Raw genomic sequence first — 18,320 nt, 5'->3', positions numbered from 1 at the left:
AAAGTATTATAAAAAGAGAAAACTACGTCGAATACTGGACCGGAATTGTTATTAAATGCAAAATATGAGGAAAGTGTTCCTATTGGTTGGATAGTATGGTTTCAAAATAATGTGGGGAGGTTAACAGCTCTGGTCCGGTATTCGGTGTAGTTTTGTCTTTTTCTATTACTTTACAACCAAGAGAGATTACCATGATCGCCGCAAATATTTTCAGCCCAAGAAGCGCATGCGCGAAATACGAGGCTTGGATAAAAAATCAAATCTGGATTCACCATATCCAATAGAGTTAAATAACTGATTCGTATACGGTATAAACTGTGTCATACCTATCAAAATAAGGCTGGATCGGTTATTTTTTTTATCACTGCGCATGAGAAGTATAACGGATTACGGGTAATGTGGTTGAAATAAGCCGCCCAAAAACTCTTTTAAGTTTCTGGTCGAAATTTGACAACGTCTAAAAATCAAACTCAATATTTCGATTTAAATGTCAACAAACATCTTTTAAGGTATAGCTTAAATAGCATTACAGAATCAAAAGATTCTGTAAAGGACGGTCCACACTTGCTATATAACACTGCTATATAGCAAAGTTATATAACATGTTACATATTTTTTAGTTATATTTAGCAAATTTCGATGCTATATAACTTGCTAGATGTTATCCATTTGTAGTCGGTAAAGATCAAAAGATACAACATTGCTATTGTAACCTGAAACAACGCGTCCACACTTGCTAAATTTCTAGTTTAGCCGCTCATATTTTCAGGGACGTGCGCGACAGAATCTTATGGTGAGCTGATATTGGTTTGTTTATTTACTAATCAATGATACCGTATGATCGAAAAAAAAACTGCGTCCCGTCGGCCTCCGTCCAGTTGGCTTGAACATGACGATCGATGACATTCCCCATATAATTTTCCATATAAAATGACAGCGATTTTTCATTTCATAGTATGTGTTTGGAAACAGAAAAAGTTGAGAAAAAATGCGTAACCTAATAGGCCAGTTCCAGCGGGAACAAAAGAAATGCAAATCAGGTACTGCATGGTTTAGATGAAGTGGATAATTCAAAATGGTTTGATTTTGCTTTTAAGTTGATAATGTTTTTAAACAGAAACACACCACGAGAGAAACAGCCGAGGCAAGTAGTGAAAAGATAAACTAATTGAGTTCAACTGTATCTAGATCTTGCTGGTAGGCTATAGCGGACTCAAAACCGCTTTTTTCTCGACTTTCTTTCCCTTAGTTCAAAAGAAAATAATTACGCACGCCGCTGCTGCGAGCTGAACCTCTTTCTCGCCAAAACGATTCATGACTACGAAAACTATAATGTGGACGGCTCCCGGTTTTTTAACATGTTACATGTAGCTTGTTAAATTGCAATGTTATATAACATGTTACTAAATGTGGACCCTCCTTAAGAGTTCTGTAACGAATGTTCGTTCTGTAACTATGTCCTCCATATTAGAAATAATATAGGTTTTTCTATTTCTGACGCCCTTATGCAAATTTTCTCAATTCAAACTAAAAACATAAAACCAACTAATTAGTAAGTGTTTCTTGCAAAAGGCGATTATTAATTTGATTATTGAAAAGGTTTCATACCTTTTCTAATAGGTTCTAAAAAAATATAGTTAAATTTTACGAATATTTAAAATGATAAAAAGAGAAGGCGCTTCAATTTTGTGCATTAAAATGTATATATATTTTATCAGAAAAATGTGTTGCGCAGAAGAATCTATAACTTGTAACCTATTTATTTTCTGTTTTAAGTTAGATAGTAGGTATATTCATCATGGTGGTATATTATTTTTAATTGCCATCGCCATTTATTTATTATTTTCTGACAGTTTTATAGAATATGTAAAGAAATTAAGAATCGTATAGGTATTGGCTTAGGAAATATTTTTATCGTATAGTTATTTTAAAATGAACCAAATGGTTCTTTTAAGATGACAAAAAGGATAAACGAATATCGTTTCTAGCGGTTTTGTATAGCAACCTAAATAGCATTCTTGCAACTGATTTTTAAGGCTTTTATAGATATTCTAAAAACTGTTAGTCGTCATTCTATAATAATAGCCTAACAACCCCCTTATCAGACATAAGTCTTACATAAAGTAGAAAAAAGTTTGTCTTATAATAGCTGTATAAGCGTATAAATATTTATTTTATAATATGTGTATAGCATGCTTACAGAAGCCTATGCCAACTGTAGAGCTGTATAAACCTGGGCCTATTTTGCTTCGGTAGATGTCGTATAAAGCACTATATCATGTTTTGGGAACAAATCTGTTGTATAACATTTTGTTTTATAGCGTGATATACGATCATTACAGAGATATTTTTCTTACTTGGGAAGTTACGAGGCAATCTGTTTAATAACCTTGGTCTCGGGTATTACTAGTCCTTGTATTCTTTGCCATTGATTTTTCAGTGAACTTATTTGACTCCCAAAATACTGATAGTTCAAGTTCCACGGAATATTGGGACAACCTGTATTATTTTGTACTAGAAAACTTATGAGAAATAATTTAAATTAGCTTTTAAAAAAATATATCGGATATTCCATCTACCTCCAAACTTTAATTTCAATTACTCTAAAACGTATAAACACGACTTAAAGTCATTTGTTGCATCGACTTTCCTTCGCTAAAACGTTTTTCTTTAATGAGACGAGTTTTTCGCCGCGAGTTGTACGCTGTCTGGCACCAGAAATAATAAGCGTCGTTAATTTTAATAAGTTGCCATCCTTTAGAAAACAAGACCGACTTATCATCTGCATATAGCGCCGATTCTCGTCGCCCCGCGCTTTTCAATGCCGCTTTCCGCGCGCAACTTTTCCGATGGAAATATAAAGTTTCCGGCATAATATGTTTGCCAAGAGGGTTTATTTTCGGCTCGGCAAACACTAATCAACAGACAGGTGTGTATAAAGAGGCGGAAGACGTATTGTGTTGGATTAGCAACTGTTGTTTTTTCCACTTAAACGGGAAGAGTTAACTTCACCTCGGCACGAATAAATTAAATGACGGTGTTCATTATTTCAAAATCTAAGTGCGGGAGACAAGAAAATAAATACAGGGTGGTCCGAACTGTATTCCGGAAACTTCGGCAACATATTCTGCAGATAACCCAAGCAGCATTTGGACGTCGGGACAACGTTGTGTCACGCGACCAAACGTCGGGGCGCGACGTCGGCACAACCTCGTGCCAACCCTAGTCTGCACTAGTTTGGAGAATAATTTTTGGGTCGAAACGACGTTGGATACCGACGTTGGCTAGCAGCTTAATTTAGTACAAACTGCAACTTTGTTTAAAATCTAATTGCAGAAATACAAAAAACTAATATGGCGTCTAAGTCGCGTTTATCCTAAATTGGGATAATTATAGTAAAATATTATTTTATGATTTAGTTAGAGACATATGTCAGATGGCAGTGAAGGAAAACAAAACAAAAGTATTTAAGTGTGGAGGATGTTTGAAGATCATAATTATTGAAACACTTTAACCGACTCTGTAACTCGTTACCCAAGGCAAAAAAGTTAAACGCAAACAACTTTATTGATAAATGTATTGTTCCTACTTTGAAAAATACCAATGGGCCTTAAAATTAAAGAAGTTTAAAATTTTTCTTGAATTTTTTTTAGTAAAAATGAGAATAATTTATTCGCAGTAGAAAAAATTGTTTCCGCGTGTTTTTAGGGTCAAATATTTCAAGTTAACGTATTCAAAAAGCAGGAATTGATATTTTAGGAACGAAACATTTTCTTATTTAACAACATGGCGGCTTTCACTTTGTTGTTTTGGAGATTAAGATGGAGTAGTTCGAGTAGTCGCATACTGGACTAATAAAGTCGTAGTTCGGCCTTAACAGGTAGTATACTAGTCACAAGATTGGCTAATTTAGTCATCCTAGAGTTAGCTTGTGCCGCCCTCTATAATCTAAAATAAGAAGTTGAGGGTGGATAAACTATCGGTAATATATGTCGATGTATATTTAAATTTAGTTTTATATGTACCTTTCTTATGTCCCATTTAATTAAGTTTTTTTATAAAAACAAAAACAGTTGCAAAAAGGTAGTGACTCGACGTCCTACCAACGTAATAATGAGGAAATCTAAACAACGTTGGAATTAGTAAAACAGACGACGTTTGCATAACGTTGGAATAGGTCCTGAAACTGACGTCGGAAAACTCTATATTGTCCAATGTTGTAACTACGTTGTCCGAATCACCTAAAGATCACTTAAGCAAAAAAGTTTACAAGACAACGTTTATTCGACGTCGTAGAAGCTTCTACTTTGCTGTAGTACTAGTCCAACGTCGGCACAACGTTATAAAAACGTTTAAATTTATTTTAATATCTAAGGTAGGGAGCTAACTATTTTTTGTAACTAATCCAACGTTGTGTTTAGTAAACATGTGGTCGCAAGTCGTGAAAATGCTACTTGGGAAAAATAAGTAAAAAAGTTCGTATAAATGTATGTCCTAAAATGCTTAATTTCGAAAATACAGGGTGTAGAAGTTTCATTTTTATTTCGATTTTTTCCAAATAATTTCTGAAGTAACGTCAATATTTTGAAAATTGGTGTTTGGGAGTTTTTGACATGAGATATTTGATTTTGATGTCAATATAATAATAATAATGAAAACTATACTATCTGCATATTTTTTTACTGGTTCGAAAAGTAATAACTTTTCGTCCGTACCTAATATATAACTAGTGGTAAAAAAAAATAAACATCTACGACGTTCTTTACGTAAAAAAATGTCTCTTAGTAAAATCGCTACAGTAATGGTTCTCGAGATGTCTGGAATCTAAATTATCAATACCTGTCATCATTGACATAAATTAAACATGTTGACTAAATGATTTATTAGACTGAAATCATTCAAAATTGTTTTGCGTCAAAAGTTCAACATAAACTGTTTTATAATTTTTTCAAAGAACGATTTATAATTAATTTAAAAAAATAAAAAGTTCCCAAATTTATCATTTCAATCAAATGACTATCTAGTCAACATGTGTTTATTTTTAGTCAATGACGTAACGGCATATCTTGAGAACGGTTTGCTTTCATCAGCGATTTTAAGAAGAACATTTTACGTAAACTGAAATGTATATTTTTTCACTCACTAGTTTTATACAGGTACGCACAAAGATTTATTACTCTTCGAATCAGTGAAAAAAATGTAGGTGGCCCCTCTACAAGTAAGTCATATTGACATAAAAATCAATTTTTCATGTCAACAAACTCCAGACACCAAGTTTCATACAAATATTAACGTTACTTCAGAAATTCATTTGGAAATCAGAAGTTATTCGGAAAAAAAACGAAAATAAATGAAACTTCTACACAGTATCTCCGAAAGTAAGCCTTTTAGAACATACTTAACTTTTTTACTTTATTTTTATCTACAGAATATGCTGCCAAAGTTTTCGGAATACAGTTCGGACTTCCTTGTATTAATATACAGGGTGTCCCAAAATTCCGTGGACATAGTTACGTGTACTACGTATTTTTGGAATCAAAATAAATTTATTGGACACAATTTACCTATATATAAAAGTGCTTCATTTGTCACCTAGAGGGCATGCATTAAACTTTAAAAAAATAAACACGTTTTTTAAGATATTTTAAGAACTGTTATTCCGATTGGAATGAGATTTTGGGTGACTATGTTTTGCTAAGCGCTTTTTTGACTGTCACAAAAATCAAGAAAATGTACGGGAAGGGTGAAAACTACCCTCATCCCTAACGAACTCATTTTGATTCCAAAAATACGTAGTAGATCTATGTCCACGGTATATTGGGACACCCTGTATATGTTTAATCGAAAAATTCGATTTCACCCTTTATTGAGTTATTACTCATCATACAGTCTCAGGGTTTTGACAAAAGCTGAGACAGATTTCTGAGATGGATTTACAGATGTTTATTTATGATTCTACCACGTCTCCGCGCATTCAGTGGAGAGGTGTTCTGTTATTTCCCCATTTTACTTAGAGAATCTGCATTCGCCGTTGTTTCTTAGCTTCAATTTACTGACGTTTTCATTGAGGAAACAGGAAAAAGGATTGAGGAAAAATCCCGTCACAATTCGAAGATTGTTCTTACTTAATCAAAGAAAATATTTTTTTTCTTGTTTTGATTTTTCCCCAAATTCTGAGTGATTAGACCGTTGGAGCATTCCCATTCCAGGTTACGGATGGAGTCCTCCAGATCTTGAGTTCCGCTTCTGGTCCAGTTAGTGGAATATTCGCTTCTTTTTTAGCTAGATCATTTGCTTCTTCATTACCTTCTATCTCTTGGTGGGCTGGTATCCAGAGTAGGGGGACATTATTTTCTTTGCCTTCGAATTGATGGTTACTGAGTTCGCTTTTTCGCTTTAAATGCTGCTTATAACTATCGGATAAGATGTCTATTTTTTGCTTCCGATAGTTACTATCTAAGATAAGTTTGGTTTGGTTTGGGGTTGGTGCCCATTGGTTCAGAGTATTTAGTTTTGGACTCAAATACTCCTAATCCTATTTCTGTTTTGGAAGCATCAGTATATCACTTTATGGTTTGGTCTTTTACCTGTAGAGCAAACGTTTCTCTCTTCCGATCCTTTTTATTGCTCAACACTCTAGTGGGGTGTTACTTAAATTCTTGGTATGTCATTTATTGGGACGAGACGGAGGTGTGGATTTTTTTTTGCAAAGATTGGTATGCATCTGCATCACAGGAGCTATGATAACATACACAACAGCAACAATGGAGGTCATTCTGGACCTAACACCACTGCACATTATGATCGGTAGATATGCCAATGTGTGACAATGATTAGAATGGTCATTGAGGGAAACAATACTGAAATAATTGTTAGCTCAGGAGCTTGGAAAACTGTTTGTTGTTTAAATACAAGTTATAATTCATAATTAACAACTTTTTAGCTCCATTCAGAACCTCGCACTTAGTGCAATAAATTAGTGGTTCCAATTACACTTTATATTTTTTAGTTTACGATCATAATTAAAATTAATAGATTATTCTAGCAACAGCTTGCGGTAGTCAGTTGTATCCATAAAGAGAGCCTAATATTTAGCTTATAAAATAATCAACTTTTATTTTTAACCAAATAATCAAAGGAGAAATGACATTCCTCGCAAATTTTGAAGTATGATTAGTGGAAAAGTTAAAAGTTTGACAACTTTTTCTACTAATTGAAAATGTCAACCACTAATTTTGACGTTCTGAATGCTTACATTGAAATGAAAGGAACAAACTACTACGCTAATTGAAACCACTAATTTATTCCACTAATTGCGAGGTTCTGAATGAAGCTTAACCAACAAATAATTATCTCTAAAAATTTTTCATCAAAAAATTTATTCATATTTATCTCCTTACTCTACTGTATTAAGTAATCCTTCGCCCGTCCCAAACAAGCTGTTAAAAGCTCTCAATCTAAGTACAAACTCGTCCATTCAGAATCTCCAAACTCGTTCCATTCGAAAATGACAAAACAATATTTCTAATTAAAAGAAAACCATCCTCGCCTCGAAGCCCCACCAGTAAACTTTTACGAAAATAAAGAAACAGAGACAACGCGGCCATAAGAAATTAGCCGGAGAATAAAAGACATTTAAAATTCAGATGCTGGCCGAGTGGGGAGAGAAATCATGGAAATTGGCAAGATCCAGCGGCAGTTCTGAAACGAGAATAATTTTCGAGATGCTGTAAGACAAATTTTCAGACGAAAAAACTTATTTTTAGAAATAATAAATATACGAAAATTAAACTGTTATACTAAACAAGAACAGAGTCCAAAAACACATTACAAACGTAGTATCAGAAGACATGCCAGAAATATTAACCGCAGAAATTAAGTACGCACTTCAACAAATGAAAAATGAGAAGTGTTGAAAATGGGCTCAAAGCATTGCATCTACATGATCTCTATCTTTTCATGATATTTTAACGACTTTTTCATGGCACTATGAAAGCCCATCATCAATAAGGTGAAAAATTAATCAGATCAATAAATCGTCCCACTTAAATGAAATTTGGTATGTCGATAGATTGAACCAAGGCCAACTTGATCGTGCAGACACCTGTCACTGTGACTGTTAGTTATGACGTAAGAAACGTCAAAAGTTGATATCGTCCGATCGCTACCAAATTTGGTGGGTAGGCTTTAGGTAGGCTATGTGAGCGACAGTGCAGACGGTCCCACTCTACAAAAAATTAAAAAAAAAAATGGGGTGGATCACTCTTATAATCAGATCTAATGAATATACATATAAAATTTCATCAAAATCGATCAAGCCGTTTCGGAGAAGTACAGTAACTAAAACCGTGACACAAGAATTTTATACAGGGTGGTCCGAACTGTATTCCGGAAACTTCGGCAGCATATTCTGCAGATAAAAATAAGTAAAAAAGAACGATATTTGTCTAGGAGTTTTTTACATGAAAAATTTGATTTTAATGTCAATATGACTCCTACTTGTAGAGGGCGCCACCTACATTTTTTTTAACTGGTTTGAAGAGTAATAACTTTTCGCCCGTACCTGTATAAAACTACTGAGTTGAAAAGTATACATTTACAACATTTTTTACGTAAAAAATGTCTCTTGGTAAAAATCGCTACCAGTAATGATTCTCGAGATATTTGTAATTGAAATTATCAATACCTGTCATCATTGACATAAATTAAATATGTTGACTGAATAGTTATTAGACTGAAATCATAAATTTGGAATGTTTTTGTGTCAAAAGTTCAACAGAAACTGTTTTATTTATTAATTTATGATTAACTTAAAAAATTAAAAAGTTACCAAATTTATCATTTCAGTCAAATAACTATCTACTCAGCATGTTTATTTTTTGTTAATAATTACATGTATTGACTATTTCCATTCTAAATATCTTGAGAACGGTTGCTCGTAGCGATTTTTACCAAGAGACATTTTTTATGTAAAAAATTACGGAAATGTATATTTTTTCACTCGGTAGTTTTATACAGGTACAGACAAAAAGTTATTACTCTTCAAAACAGTTAAAACACATGTAGGTGGCGCCCTCTACAATTAGGAGTCATATTGATATTGAAATCAAATTTCTCATGTCAAAAAAACTCCAGGCACCAATTTTCATCCAGATATTAGCGTTACTTCAGAAATTATTTGGAAAAAATCGAAATAAAAATGATATTTCTAACTAAGTATTTCGGACATATATTTATACGAACTTTTTTACTTATTTTTAACTGGGGAATATGTTGCCAAAGTTTCCGGAATAACAGTTCGGACCACCCTGTATTTTAGATAGAAAATGTTCTCTTTATCCATTCAATTTTAAATCCTTTCTAATCTGTTCGCCGCAGCATACTAATTGGTTTCATCTTCATCACTTTACTGATATTAATTTTCTTAGACGTACAATAGATACCATAAGGTACGAGGACTTGAAGTTGTCGCCGAGTCTGACAACTCTGCAAATGATTTATTAATTTGACGAAACGAGTATAGCCCTAAAATTGTGTTTGAATTCAATAGGGAATATCTTCGAATGTCCCGACGTGCAATAATTTCACTTAATGGATTTAAGATTGAGACGCACGCATACCGTGTGCCTTACAGCTGCATTCCGAGAACCCTTCACATTTTTGCCATTTAAAATTTTACCTATAAATTTTGATTTGTATATTGTATATTGTATGCTAGTTTTTGGTTTAAATGAAATGTGTTCTGATATTTTAAGCTTAACATTTTTTACTAGGAGACCCTGCAGTCAAATATTGTTCTTTTAAGAATCTCTTTTAGTGCAAAGTGTAGAGAGCTTAATAGCCGTAAAAAACTCATCGCAACTTAGAATATTTTCAACGGAAAAACGGTAGTAATGGCCCTTCATGTCCCTTAGATGCTGTTAAGAAGGTGTTTTGTTGATGTAAATAATAACTGTTTATATATTTATAGTTAATTTGTTTCCTAAAATAGTTTTTTATTAAAAGAAAATATGTAAAAGTGGGCAACGCTGTGCCGGTTAAGCTTAATCACGTGACTTAAAGTTTATTTGATATGAACTATATTTTCAGGTTTCTTCGTTAAAAATTAATACTTCGTTAATAATACATGTTGCGAATTTAGTTTTTTTTCTTTCTTTATTCTCAAACGTAATAAGTCCTTTATTGACCTGCTATTTTTGAAATTTTTAACATTATCTTCTTTTAATTATGATAATACTTGAAGATATGGGTACATTTTCATTTAAAGGATGCGATTTTACCGACTTAATGGTGCAAATCTTAAATAAGAACATTACTTTACAAGAATAAATGTAACAAAGAATTATATCAAAGTTATGTAAATGCAGACAATAAGTTTGCTAATTTAGATAATATAGAACTAGTATGCATTCTAGAACGCAGTGGTATGCTATGTCTCAGGGAAGGGCTATAGCAATTAATTTAAGACTGTTTGCTCAAGTCCTTGATATCATGTTCTGTCTTCTACATGTCGGGGAGCTTGTCTAAGAATTCATAGATAAATTAATTCTAGAGAGTGTTTGAATTGACGTTTATATATTAAAAGTTAGTATGTAAAGTGTGAATTTACCATTTTTTTAACTTGAGATATGGCTTATAAGTATGGAGAGTGTTAATAAAATATTTTTTAATATGGAATTATTATATTTCTATATTTTTATTCTTTTACTCTTTAAACCATTAAGTGTTTTACTTTGATTAGGAAAATGTGTGTACCAGAACCACTTAGAAACAGCAAACAGTCAATTAATGTAGTTTGAATACTGCCATCATATTAATTGGTCCTCTTTAACAAATATTTAAACAGTTTTTTTTTATTTTTAAAGAAATAAGCGAATTATATCGACAATATTAGATTTTTATACTCTTCGAAAATTTGTTACCTCTAATCTAAAATGTCAATAATCCATGGGTATATTGATAACTGAGGTCTAAATTATAAGAAAATGCATTTTCTACGAAAACTTGAAGAGATAGGTAAAAAATGGTATGATACAAATTGATAGACAATTAAATTGTGCATCTGATTCTCGTAAAATATACAAGGTGTTCTATTAATTAAAAAGAAGTTATTGCCTTTTAAATCTACAGGGTGGTCGAACTGTATTCGGAAACTTCGGCAGCATTCTACAGATCAAAATAAGTAAAATAGTTCGTATAAATGTATGTCCTAAAATGCTTAGTTTTGGAGATACAGGGTGTAAGTTTCATTTTATTTCGATTTTTTCAAATAATTTCTGAAGTAACATCAATATTTGGATGAAAATTGGTATCTGGGAGTTTTGTGACACGAGAATTTTGATTTTGATGTCAAAATTACTCCTATTTGTAGGGGGCGCCACATACATGTGTTTTAACTGTTTTGAAGAGTAATAACTTTTCGACCGTACCTGTATAAAACCACTGACTAAAAAAATATACATTTCCATGAATTTTTATGTAAAAAATGTCTCTTGATAAAAATCGCTACGAGCAACCTTTCTCAAGATATTTAGAATGAAAATAGTCAATACATGTCATTATTGACAAAACATAAGCACACCTTATTTGACTGAAATCATAAATTTTTATTTTTATTTAATTAATCATAAGTTTCTCTATGAAAAAATGATGATTTAACAGTTTCTTTTGAACTTTTGACACAAAAAGATTTCAGTCTTATAACTATTTAGTCAACATGTTTAATTTATGTCAATGATGACAGGTATTGATAATTTCGGTTCCAAATATCTCGAGAACCATTACTCGTAGCGATTTTTACCGAGACCTTTTTATGTAAAAAAAAATCGCAAATGTATATTTTTTACTCAGTAGTTTTATGCAGGTACCGACGAAAAGTTATTACTCTTCAAACTAGTTAAAACATATGTAGGTGGCGCCACCTACAAATGGGAGTCATATTGACATCAAAATCAAATTTCTCATGTCAAAAAACACCCATCCACCAATTTTCATCCAAATATTGACGTTACTTCAGAAATAATTTGGAAAAAAATCGAAATTCAAATGAAACTTCTACACCCTGTATCTCCGAAACTAAGCATTTTAGGACATACATTTATACGAACTTTTTTACTTATTTTAATCTGCAGAATATGCTTCCGAAGTTTCCGGAATACAGTTCGGACCACCCTGTATATACTGCCATTACTCGCTGACGAGTATTTGACACGCATCAGAAGATGGTCACGAAAGGCGTTTTCTTGCATGAGCTTTTCTCTATGAGCTCTCATGAGATTCTCTTTTAAATTTAGTAATTATTTAAAATAAATTTTTAGTCACTCTGTATAAGGTAAAAGTAGTATAATTTTTATTATTGCAACACAAAATTTAGTAAATAGAAAAACTTCACAATATTTGGTTTTAAAAACTTAAATACGTCTAGAGAAATGAAGTATTAAAATTATTACTGTATTTTGACAAAAACGTAAATATTTCAAAAATGGGAAGATTAAATTTTTTAAACCTTAATCAAATTTACCCTTATTTTAATCGTAGAAACTCAAAATGTAATAATATACAGGGTGTTCTATTTAAAAAAACACACAATTTTGATATTTTTTATTTATTTGGGACACTCTGTATCTTGTAAAAATATTCTCTAGTAGTCTTTCAACGAACCCAAAACTTACAATTTGTAAAAATCTAATCGTTTAGCTGCGATACTCCGTGTCGTATGTTGTAAATAACCCTATATTATTTCAAGATTTTCTTCTAATTCGTATTCGTTTTCTTTTTCAGATTACATTATGTCATCGACGCAAGAAGCTCATGTAATCCAATCCAGCAAAACAAAACTTTCACCACTAGATCTTAGGAACACTGATCTAGTATCAAGATTGCTTGCTGCCACTCCTCCATATCTGTACAACATGTCTTTATTGTCAAATACATATTTCTTTAGCGAAATGTTACGATCATTTGTGCAAGCTAAGAATGACCAGAATAATCAACGTAATACTCTCGGATTCACAGGTGCGTTAACAAATTTAGCATTATTTTCAGATTACATTAAAATTTTGGATTAATAGGAAATCAGAATATGTATTTTGGTCAGCCACCCCGAAGATCCAAGAAACGTACTTGGGGTAATATTGGACGAGATATATTTCCCAAAAGCTCTAGCTCTGTCGAAATCAAAACTGACAAATCTAATGATAAAAATGATAATAACGAACCATGGATGATAAAAAGCATGCGAAAATCTGAAGATGTTGCGGTAGAGTTAACGCAAGAACATATACACGGTCAACAAGTATGTTTTTGCAATATTTAATTAAATACTGGCTAAATTACTGCCGGTCCACACACGGCAAAATGCTATGGTTAACTTGACAAAAATCGATATTACAATTTTTTTTCGTATGTTCATCCACTCACTGTCGTTTTTATAAAATTTGTGGACCTAATTTTAAATATTACAATTTTTTCCGAGCAACTATAACGGTGCAAGCGCTACCGAAAGTTGATGGAGTCACTTTCTGGGAAGCACAAACATGGAGCGCAAAGGAGTGTCATTTACACCCAGCGCAGCCATTTGAAAATTAATTATAATTATGGACAATATAGCTACAGACATGTAGTACAATTAAATAACATCAATATAATAAATTTGAATTGTTTTGAATATAGATAAAATATATTTGAAACACACTATTTTGGGTTGATTTTTTTATAATTTTATTTTCATAATGAGTTCTACGGATTAGTAAAATCAAAATCGCTAATGTATGGTTGATACAGGTATAAAAAATCAGCTTTCCCAAATCTGCCTTTTTTGAAAAAGCCTTTTATTTGCTGGGAGTCGTACTGATTTCTATACCAGTCCTGCAATATCAAGAAAGGATTTTTTTTTTAGTTTTTAACAAAACAGATATTCTAAATTATGAATTTCTTAGTTTATTACAAGCTTTTTTTCGTATATTATTGACAGTAGAAAAAATTCAAATGGCTGTGCTGTGTGTAAATGACACTCTTTTGCGCTCCACGAAAGCAAAGGTGCGAACAGCATCAATTTTCGGTAATGCTTGCACTACTCTAGTTCAAAGGAAAAAATATATTATTTAAAATTAGCCCTATAAATGTAATAAGAAAAACAATATGTGGATAAATATACAGAAAAGAATAATCTGGAGCTGAGTTTTTTTATAAACTTTAGTATTTGGTTTATTAAACAGGGTTAATTGAAGGCTTGGTTTTTATCCTAATTTTAAAACACCCTGTGCAATAATGTTGCAAGTAACTTTTCCTAAAGCATTATTTTTCTATCAGAACCATGTTCTCCAAGGACCAAGCGCATATTCATAATTTTGGCTATCTTCAACAAGATCAATGACTTTTGTACAATCTTCCACACTAAGTACCATATTCAATCGTACACAATAATAATCACCAAAGCCCGTTATTATGAAGAATAACATCAAAAAGTAAGAATAATTGAAAAAATTGCGAAATGTTTGTGGCAAGTTCATTTTGCTCTTAAAAATTAACCATGGCATGTGTTTACATGAGTCAAAAAGCAAAATATTCAGGAGACATGGTTCTGACTGAAAAATATTTTTTTTGGAAAATTTGCTCACGAAATTATTGCACAGGATGTTTTAAAGACATGGTAAAAAAACTACTTTTCGATTAACCCTGTATAATAAGTCAATTACTAAAATTTATAGTAAACTGAGTTTACGAATTAAAGTTGATATATTTATATACAGTTTGCTAAAAAAATCAAGAAAATAAAGCTGAAAATAAAAAGGACATAACATTTTAAACATGACCAAACATTTTTCCGTTGCGTTATTTTTTGCATCTGAGAGTAGAAATATTATGTTGCCGGATGACGGTATTCTCTTGTATTATGTTACAGTGAAAGTCGGATTCAGGGATTGTTAACATTCACTAGGAAATGCTAGCAATTACGCATTGGATCAGTGAATGTGGTATTTTAAAGAGATTTGTCGATTTTTCCTAGTAATTATCTAACATTTACTAGTGATAGTGTATATTATAATACATTTTAATAATAAACAAATTCCAATAGTCATATAGAGGTCAAAAAATATAAAATACAATCACAAAACAAATTAAAAGGTTAAATTTTTTTTTAAAGTTATTTCTATCACAATTATTCAATCACAGATAACATTATGGCAAGCTCAGTTTGAAAATTAAAATCACAAAGGGCAATAATTTAAGTTCAACAAAAAACGAAAAAACTTCAAGAAACCTCACCTGGAAAGTTCTTGAAGTTTTTTCGTTTTTTGTTGAACTTAAATTTTTGCCCTTTATGATTGTAATTTTAAAACGTTCTACGTCTTCCGATGCCATCTCTCCATGCCTGTCTGTCTCTCCATGCACCGTCTCCGAGAGATCTTTCCTCCATAAACGTGTCAATCCCTTCCTGCCAACTTCTTCTCGGTCTACCCGGTTTTCTTCTTCCTGCAGGTTTCCAGTTTATAATTTGCTTTGGGATTCTTATTTCTGCCATTCTTTGGACATGCCCGTACCATATGAGTTGACTGTTCTTTATGTCGTCCACTATCGTATGTTTAACTTCCATAATCTCTCTTATGCGTTCATTAGTTATTCGCTCGAGTCTTGATTTGCCTGCTGATCTTCTCCAAAAATCCATCTCTGTAGCTTCCAGCATTCGTTTTGTTGTTTCCTTAATTGGCCAGACTTCACAGCTGTACGTGGTTATACTCTTTATGATGGTATTGTATATTAGAGTTTTGTTCTTGTTGTTTATGCTTCTGTCCCACAGTATCCCATTCAATACCGTGATAGCATTCCTTCCAAGTTGGTTTCGTTCTTTAATTGCTGTATCCAACAGTCCATCATTTGTGATTTGCATACCCAAATATTTGTATTTTGTGCAGTACCTTCTTCTAGTATCAGATCTTGTTGTTCTCCTCCGATACACATATATTCTGTTTTGTTAGTATTGATCTCTGATTTTTGCTAGTATTGATTTGTTTATTATTCTGATTGTAATTATTTTAGCTTTCTGGACTAAAAGTCCCGAAACATGTCGCTACCCTTTTTTTTTGAAACAAATTAAATTTAAATAAACATCTTAAAAGATTGTGAGTTTTTTGTCCCCTACCCCTCGTCAGAGGTTTTACTTTTAAAAGTTATTCTATTGTACAGGGTGAGTGTGGTGAGGAAGAATGTTGGTGGAAGTTAAAATAAATAAAACTTGTAAGAATATTGGATCACCCCAATATTCAAGCTGATAAACATATCTTAAAATAACCAACTACAATTTACTTCTTTAGTATATTTATTAAAAATATAGAAAACATAGAAAACATTTTAAAGCGTACAAAACAATAAAAAAACATTCATAAACATAAGATTACTTATTGGTACAACGTATTGCCTATTATTCAACTTATCCTTAATTATCCTTATAGTTTACAACATGTGGCAACCGCGGGAACTGAATCTTTCAAACTCAGTGATATCTTCCAGGGAATGATATATAGCATTCACTACTAAAAGTTGGATTGAAAAATAGCTGTTGAACTTTTACTGGTGTAGTCTTAGCAAATCAGTGTATGTGAGCTTTTACTAGTAACTGTTAACAATCACTGATTGCCAACTTTTACTGTAACGTATATACTAACAATACCGCCGGCGCCGGCTGTTGTTTATCTAGTGCGTTAATTAAAAGTAGTGAAAATGTCTTTATTCAAATATAGTTTGCAGAACATGGGGAAAGGAAGACTCCAAAAATCGAAGAACAATCCACTCAATACGCCCCTCAGCCAGAAAACTCAACTAACCTAGTTTTGCCACCACCACCACCATTCTGGTATCCACCTATTTATTCAAATACACCCTACGGAATCGATCCCCTGCATTTTTTTATCGATTTGCGAGTTTCGGGCCATATTTACGATAGACAAAACGCCAATTACTTCAAAGATTCCGTTAACAACACAAACGACACAACCAGTACGGTTGTTAGTGAAAAACAAATAGAGAAAACTGACTTTCAAGAAAAAAACGTCAAATCTGAAGAACCGCATACGGATTTTTTCAAGCAACGACGTAACACGTCTGCGTTTTCAGTACCAAATGCCAATACACTAATGAAAAATCGTTCGAGCGAGAAGTTTCAAAAAAGCTTTGACGTTAAAGCTATGGGTTTCGATAAGACACCGAATCCAACCGGTATAAACTACGTTATGGGTAATATCAATAAAATATATAAAAAACTAAATAACACTCAGCAATGTTCGTCCAAACAGGAGGCCAGTATTAGTCCAAATAACCAAACAGATTTAGATGACAATGCGTCGGCCAAATTTACAGAAAATAATCTAGAAACCACAAGAAATGATGAAAAAATTAATGAGAGAATGCGGAAACGGAAGCTGAAAAGGAAAAAGAGTCAAAAGATTTAAGGGCTTTGATTGGTTTAGAATTAGTTGTTGATTATATGAGTCATAAGAAACCTTTACCGCTTTCCAATCAGGATTCTTCGTACTCTGAAGGGGAAGCTAGTGCTTCGGAAATTGAAAGTATTGGTAGTCCACCACTTGAAGTTGTAGATATCCAGGATGATGCTTAGGCCATGTTAATCTAAATGTCATATTTATCGTAAAGTTGTTAAAACGTGTAGCACTTTGATACTCCAAAAGGTTTTAAAACTGAAGTATAACAAAATCAGATTGCTTTTAGAGAAGTAGTCAAAATATATATCTATAAAGATTTCTTTTCTTTATTTTTTGATATTAATTTTTTTAAAAGACTGCTAATGTTGTGTTAGATTTTTATCCTTTGTCCATTATTTTTTTTTCTTAGAATATTTGATTTGATTCATGTTAGTTATACAGGGTGGCCCATCGAAAATGTTCCGCAAGGCATAACGGCCAGGGTATTTTTTTTCAGAAAATTCAAAAACACGTCAATTTTGTTTGTGAGGGGGACAACTTTTGCCCCAAAAATGATTGCAAAATCTTTAACCCTCTCAGCGGGGGTGTCATACCCCAATTTTTTTCAAATGGGAAGGGGGGTCAAGTGGTACCGCAATGAAAAGGGCTTTCTATTCTCTATACTTTCCCGCTTCGTTTTTGAATATTGGTCGAGTCATTGAGAAAATATGAAGGATTGAAATTTGAAAAGTTTATTTAAACATTTATAAGAGTAAATGATAAGGATAAATTCCTTCAACCAAGTTGTTGTTTTTTCTTATTATTTCTAGATGTTTACGCATTTTTTCACTTGTCACAAGGTTGAACGATCAGGTGCGGTAGTTGCTAGATAGCTGTTTTGTG

General features: G+C 32.5%; 1 protein-coding gene across 1 annotated transcript in view; it reads left to right on the top strand.

Moving 5' to 3' along the window:
- Nucleotides 1–17,378, top strand: part of LOC115890949 — a 44,056-nt gene extending 26,678 nt beyond the window's left edge. Inside the window, exons 2-5 of the mRNA XM_030911314.1 lie at nucleotides 12,781–13,014; nucleotides 13,071–13,294; nucleotides 16,740–17,232; nucleotides 17,292–17,378. Of these exons, the coding sequence (XP_030767174.1) occupies nucleotides 12,789–13,014; nucleotides 13,071–13,294; nucleotides 16,740–17,232; nucleotides 17,292–17,305 (957 nt within the window). The 5' untranslated portion in view covers nucleotides 12,781–12,788 and the 3' untranslated portion in view covers nucleotides 17,306–17,378. The remainder of the gene's footprint in view (nucleotides 1–12,780; nucleotides 13,015–13,070; nucleotides 13,295–16,739; nucleotides 17,233–17,291) is intronic.
- The last annotated feature ends 942 nt before the right edge of the window (nucleotides 17,379–18,320 follow it).

The sequence above is a fragment of the Sitophilus oryzae genome, unplaced genomic scaffold, assembly GCF_002938485.1.
Source record: "Sitophilus oryzae breed Bouriz unplaced genomic scaffold, Soryzae_2.0 scaffold_939_pilon_pilon, whole genome shotgun sequence".
Lineage (NCBI taxonomy): Eukaryota > Metazoa > Arthropoda > Insecta > Coleoptera > Curculionidae > Sitophilus > Sitophilus oryzae.
The sequence above is the reverse complement of the archived record's forward strand: the minus strand, read 5'-3'. Positions and strand labels throughout refer to the sequence as shown.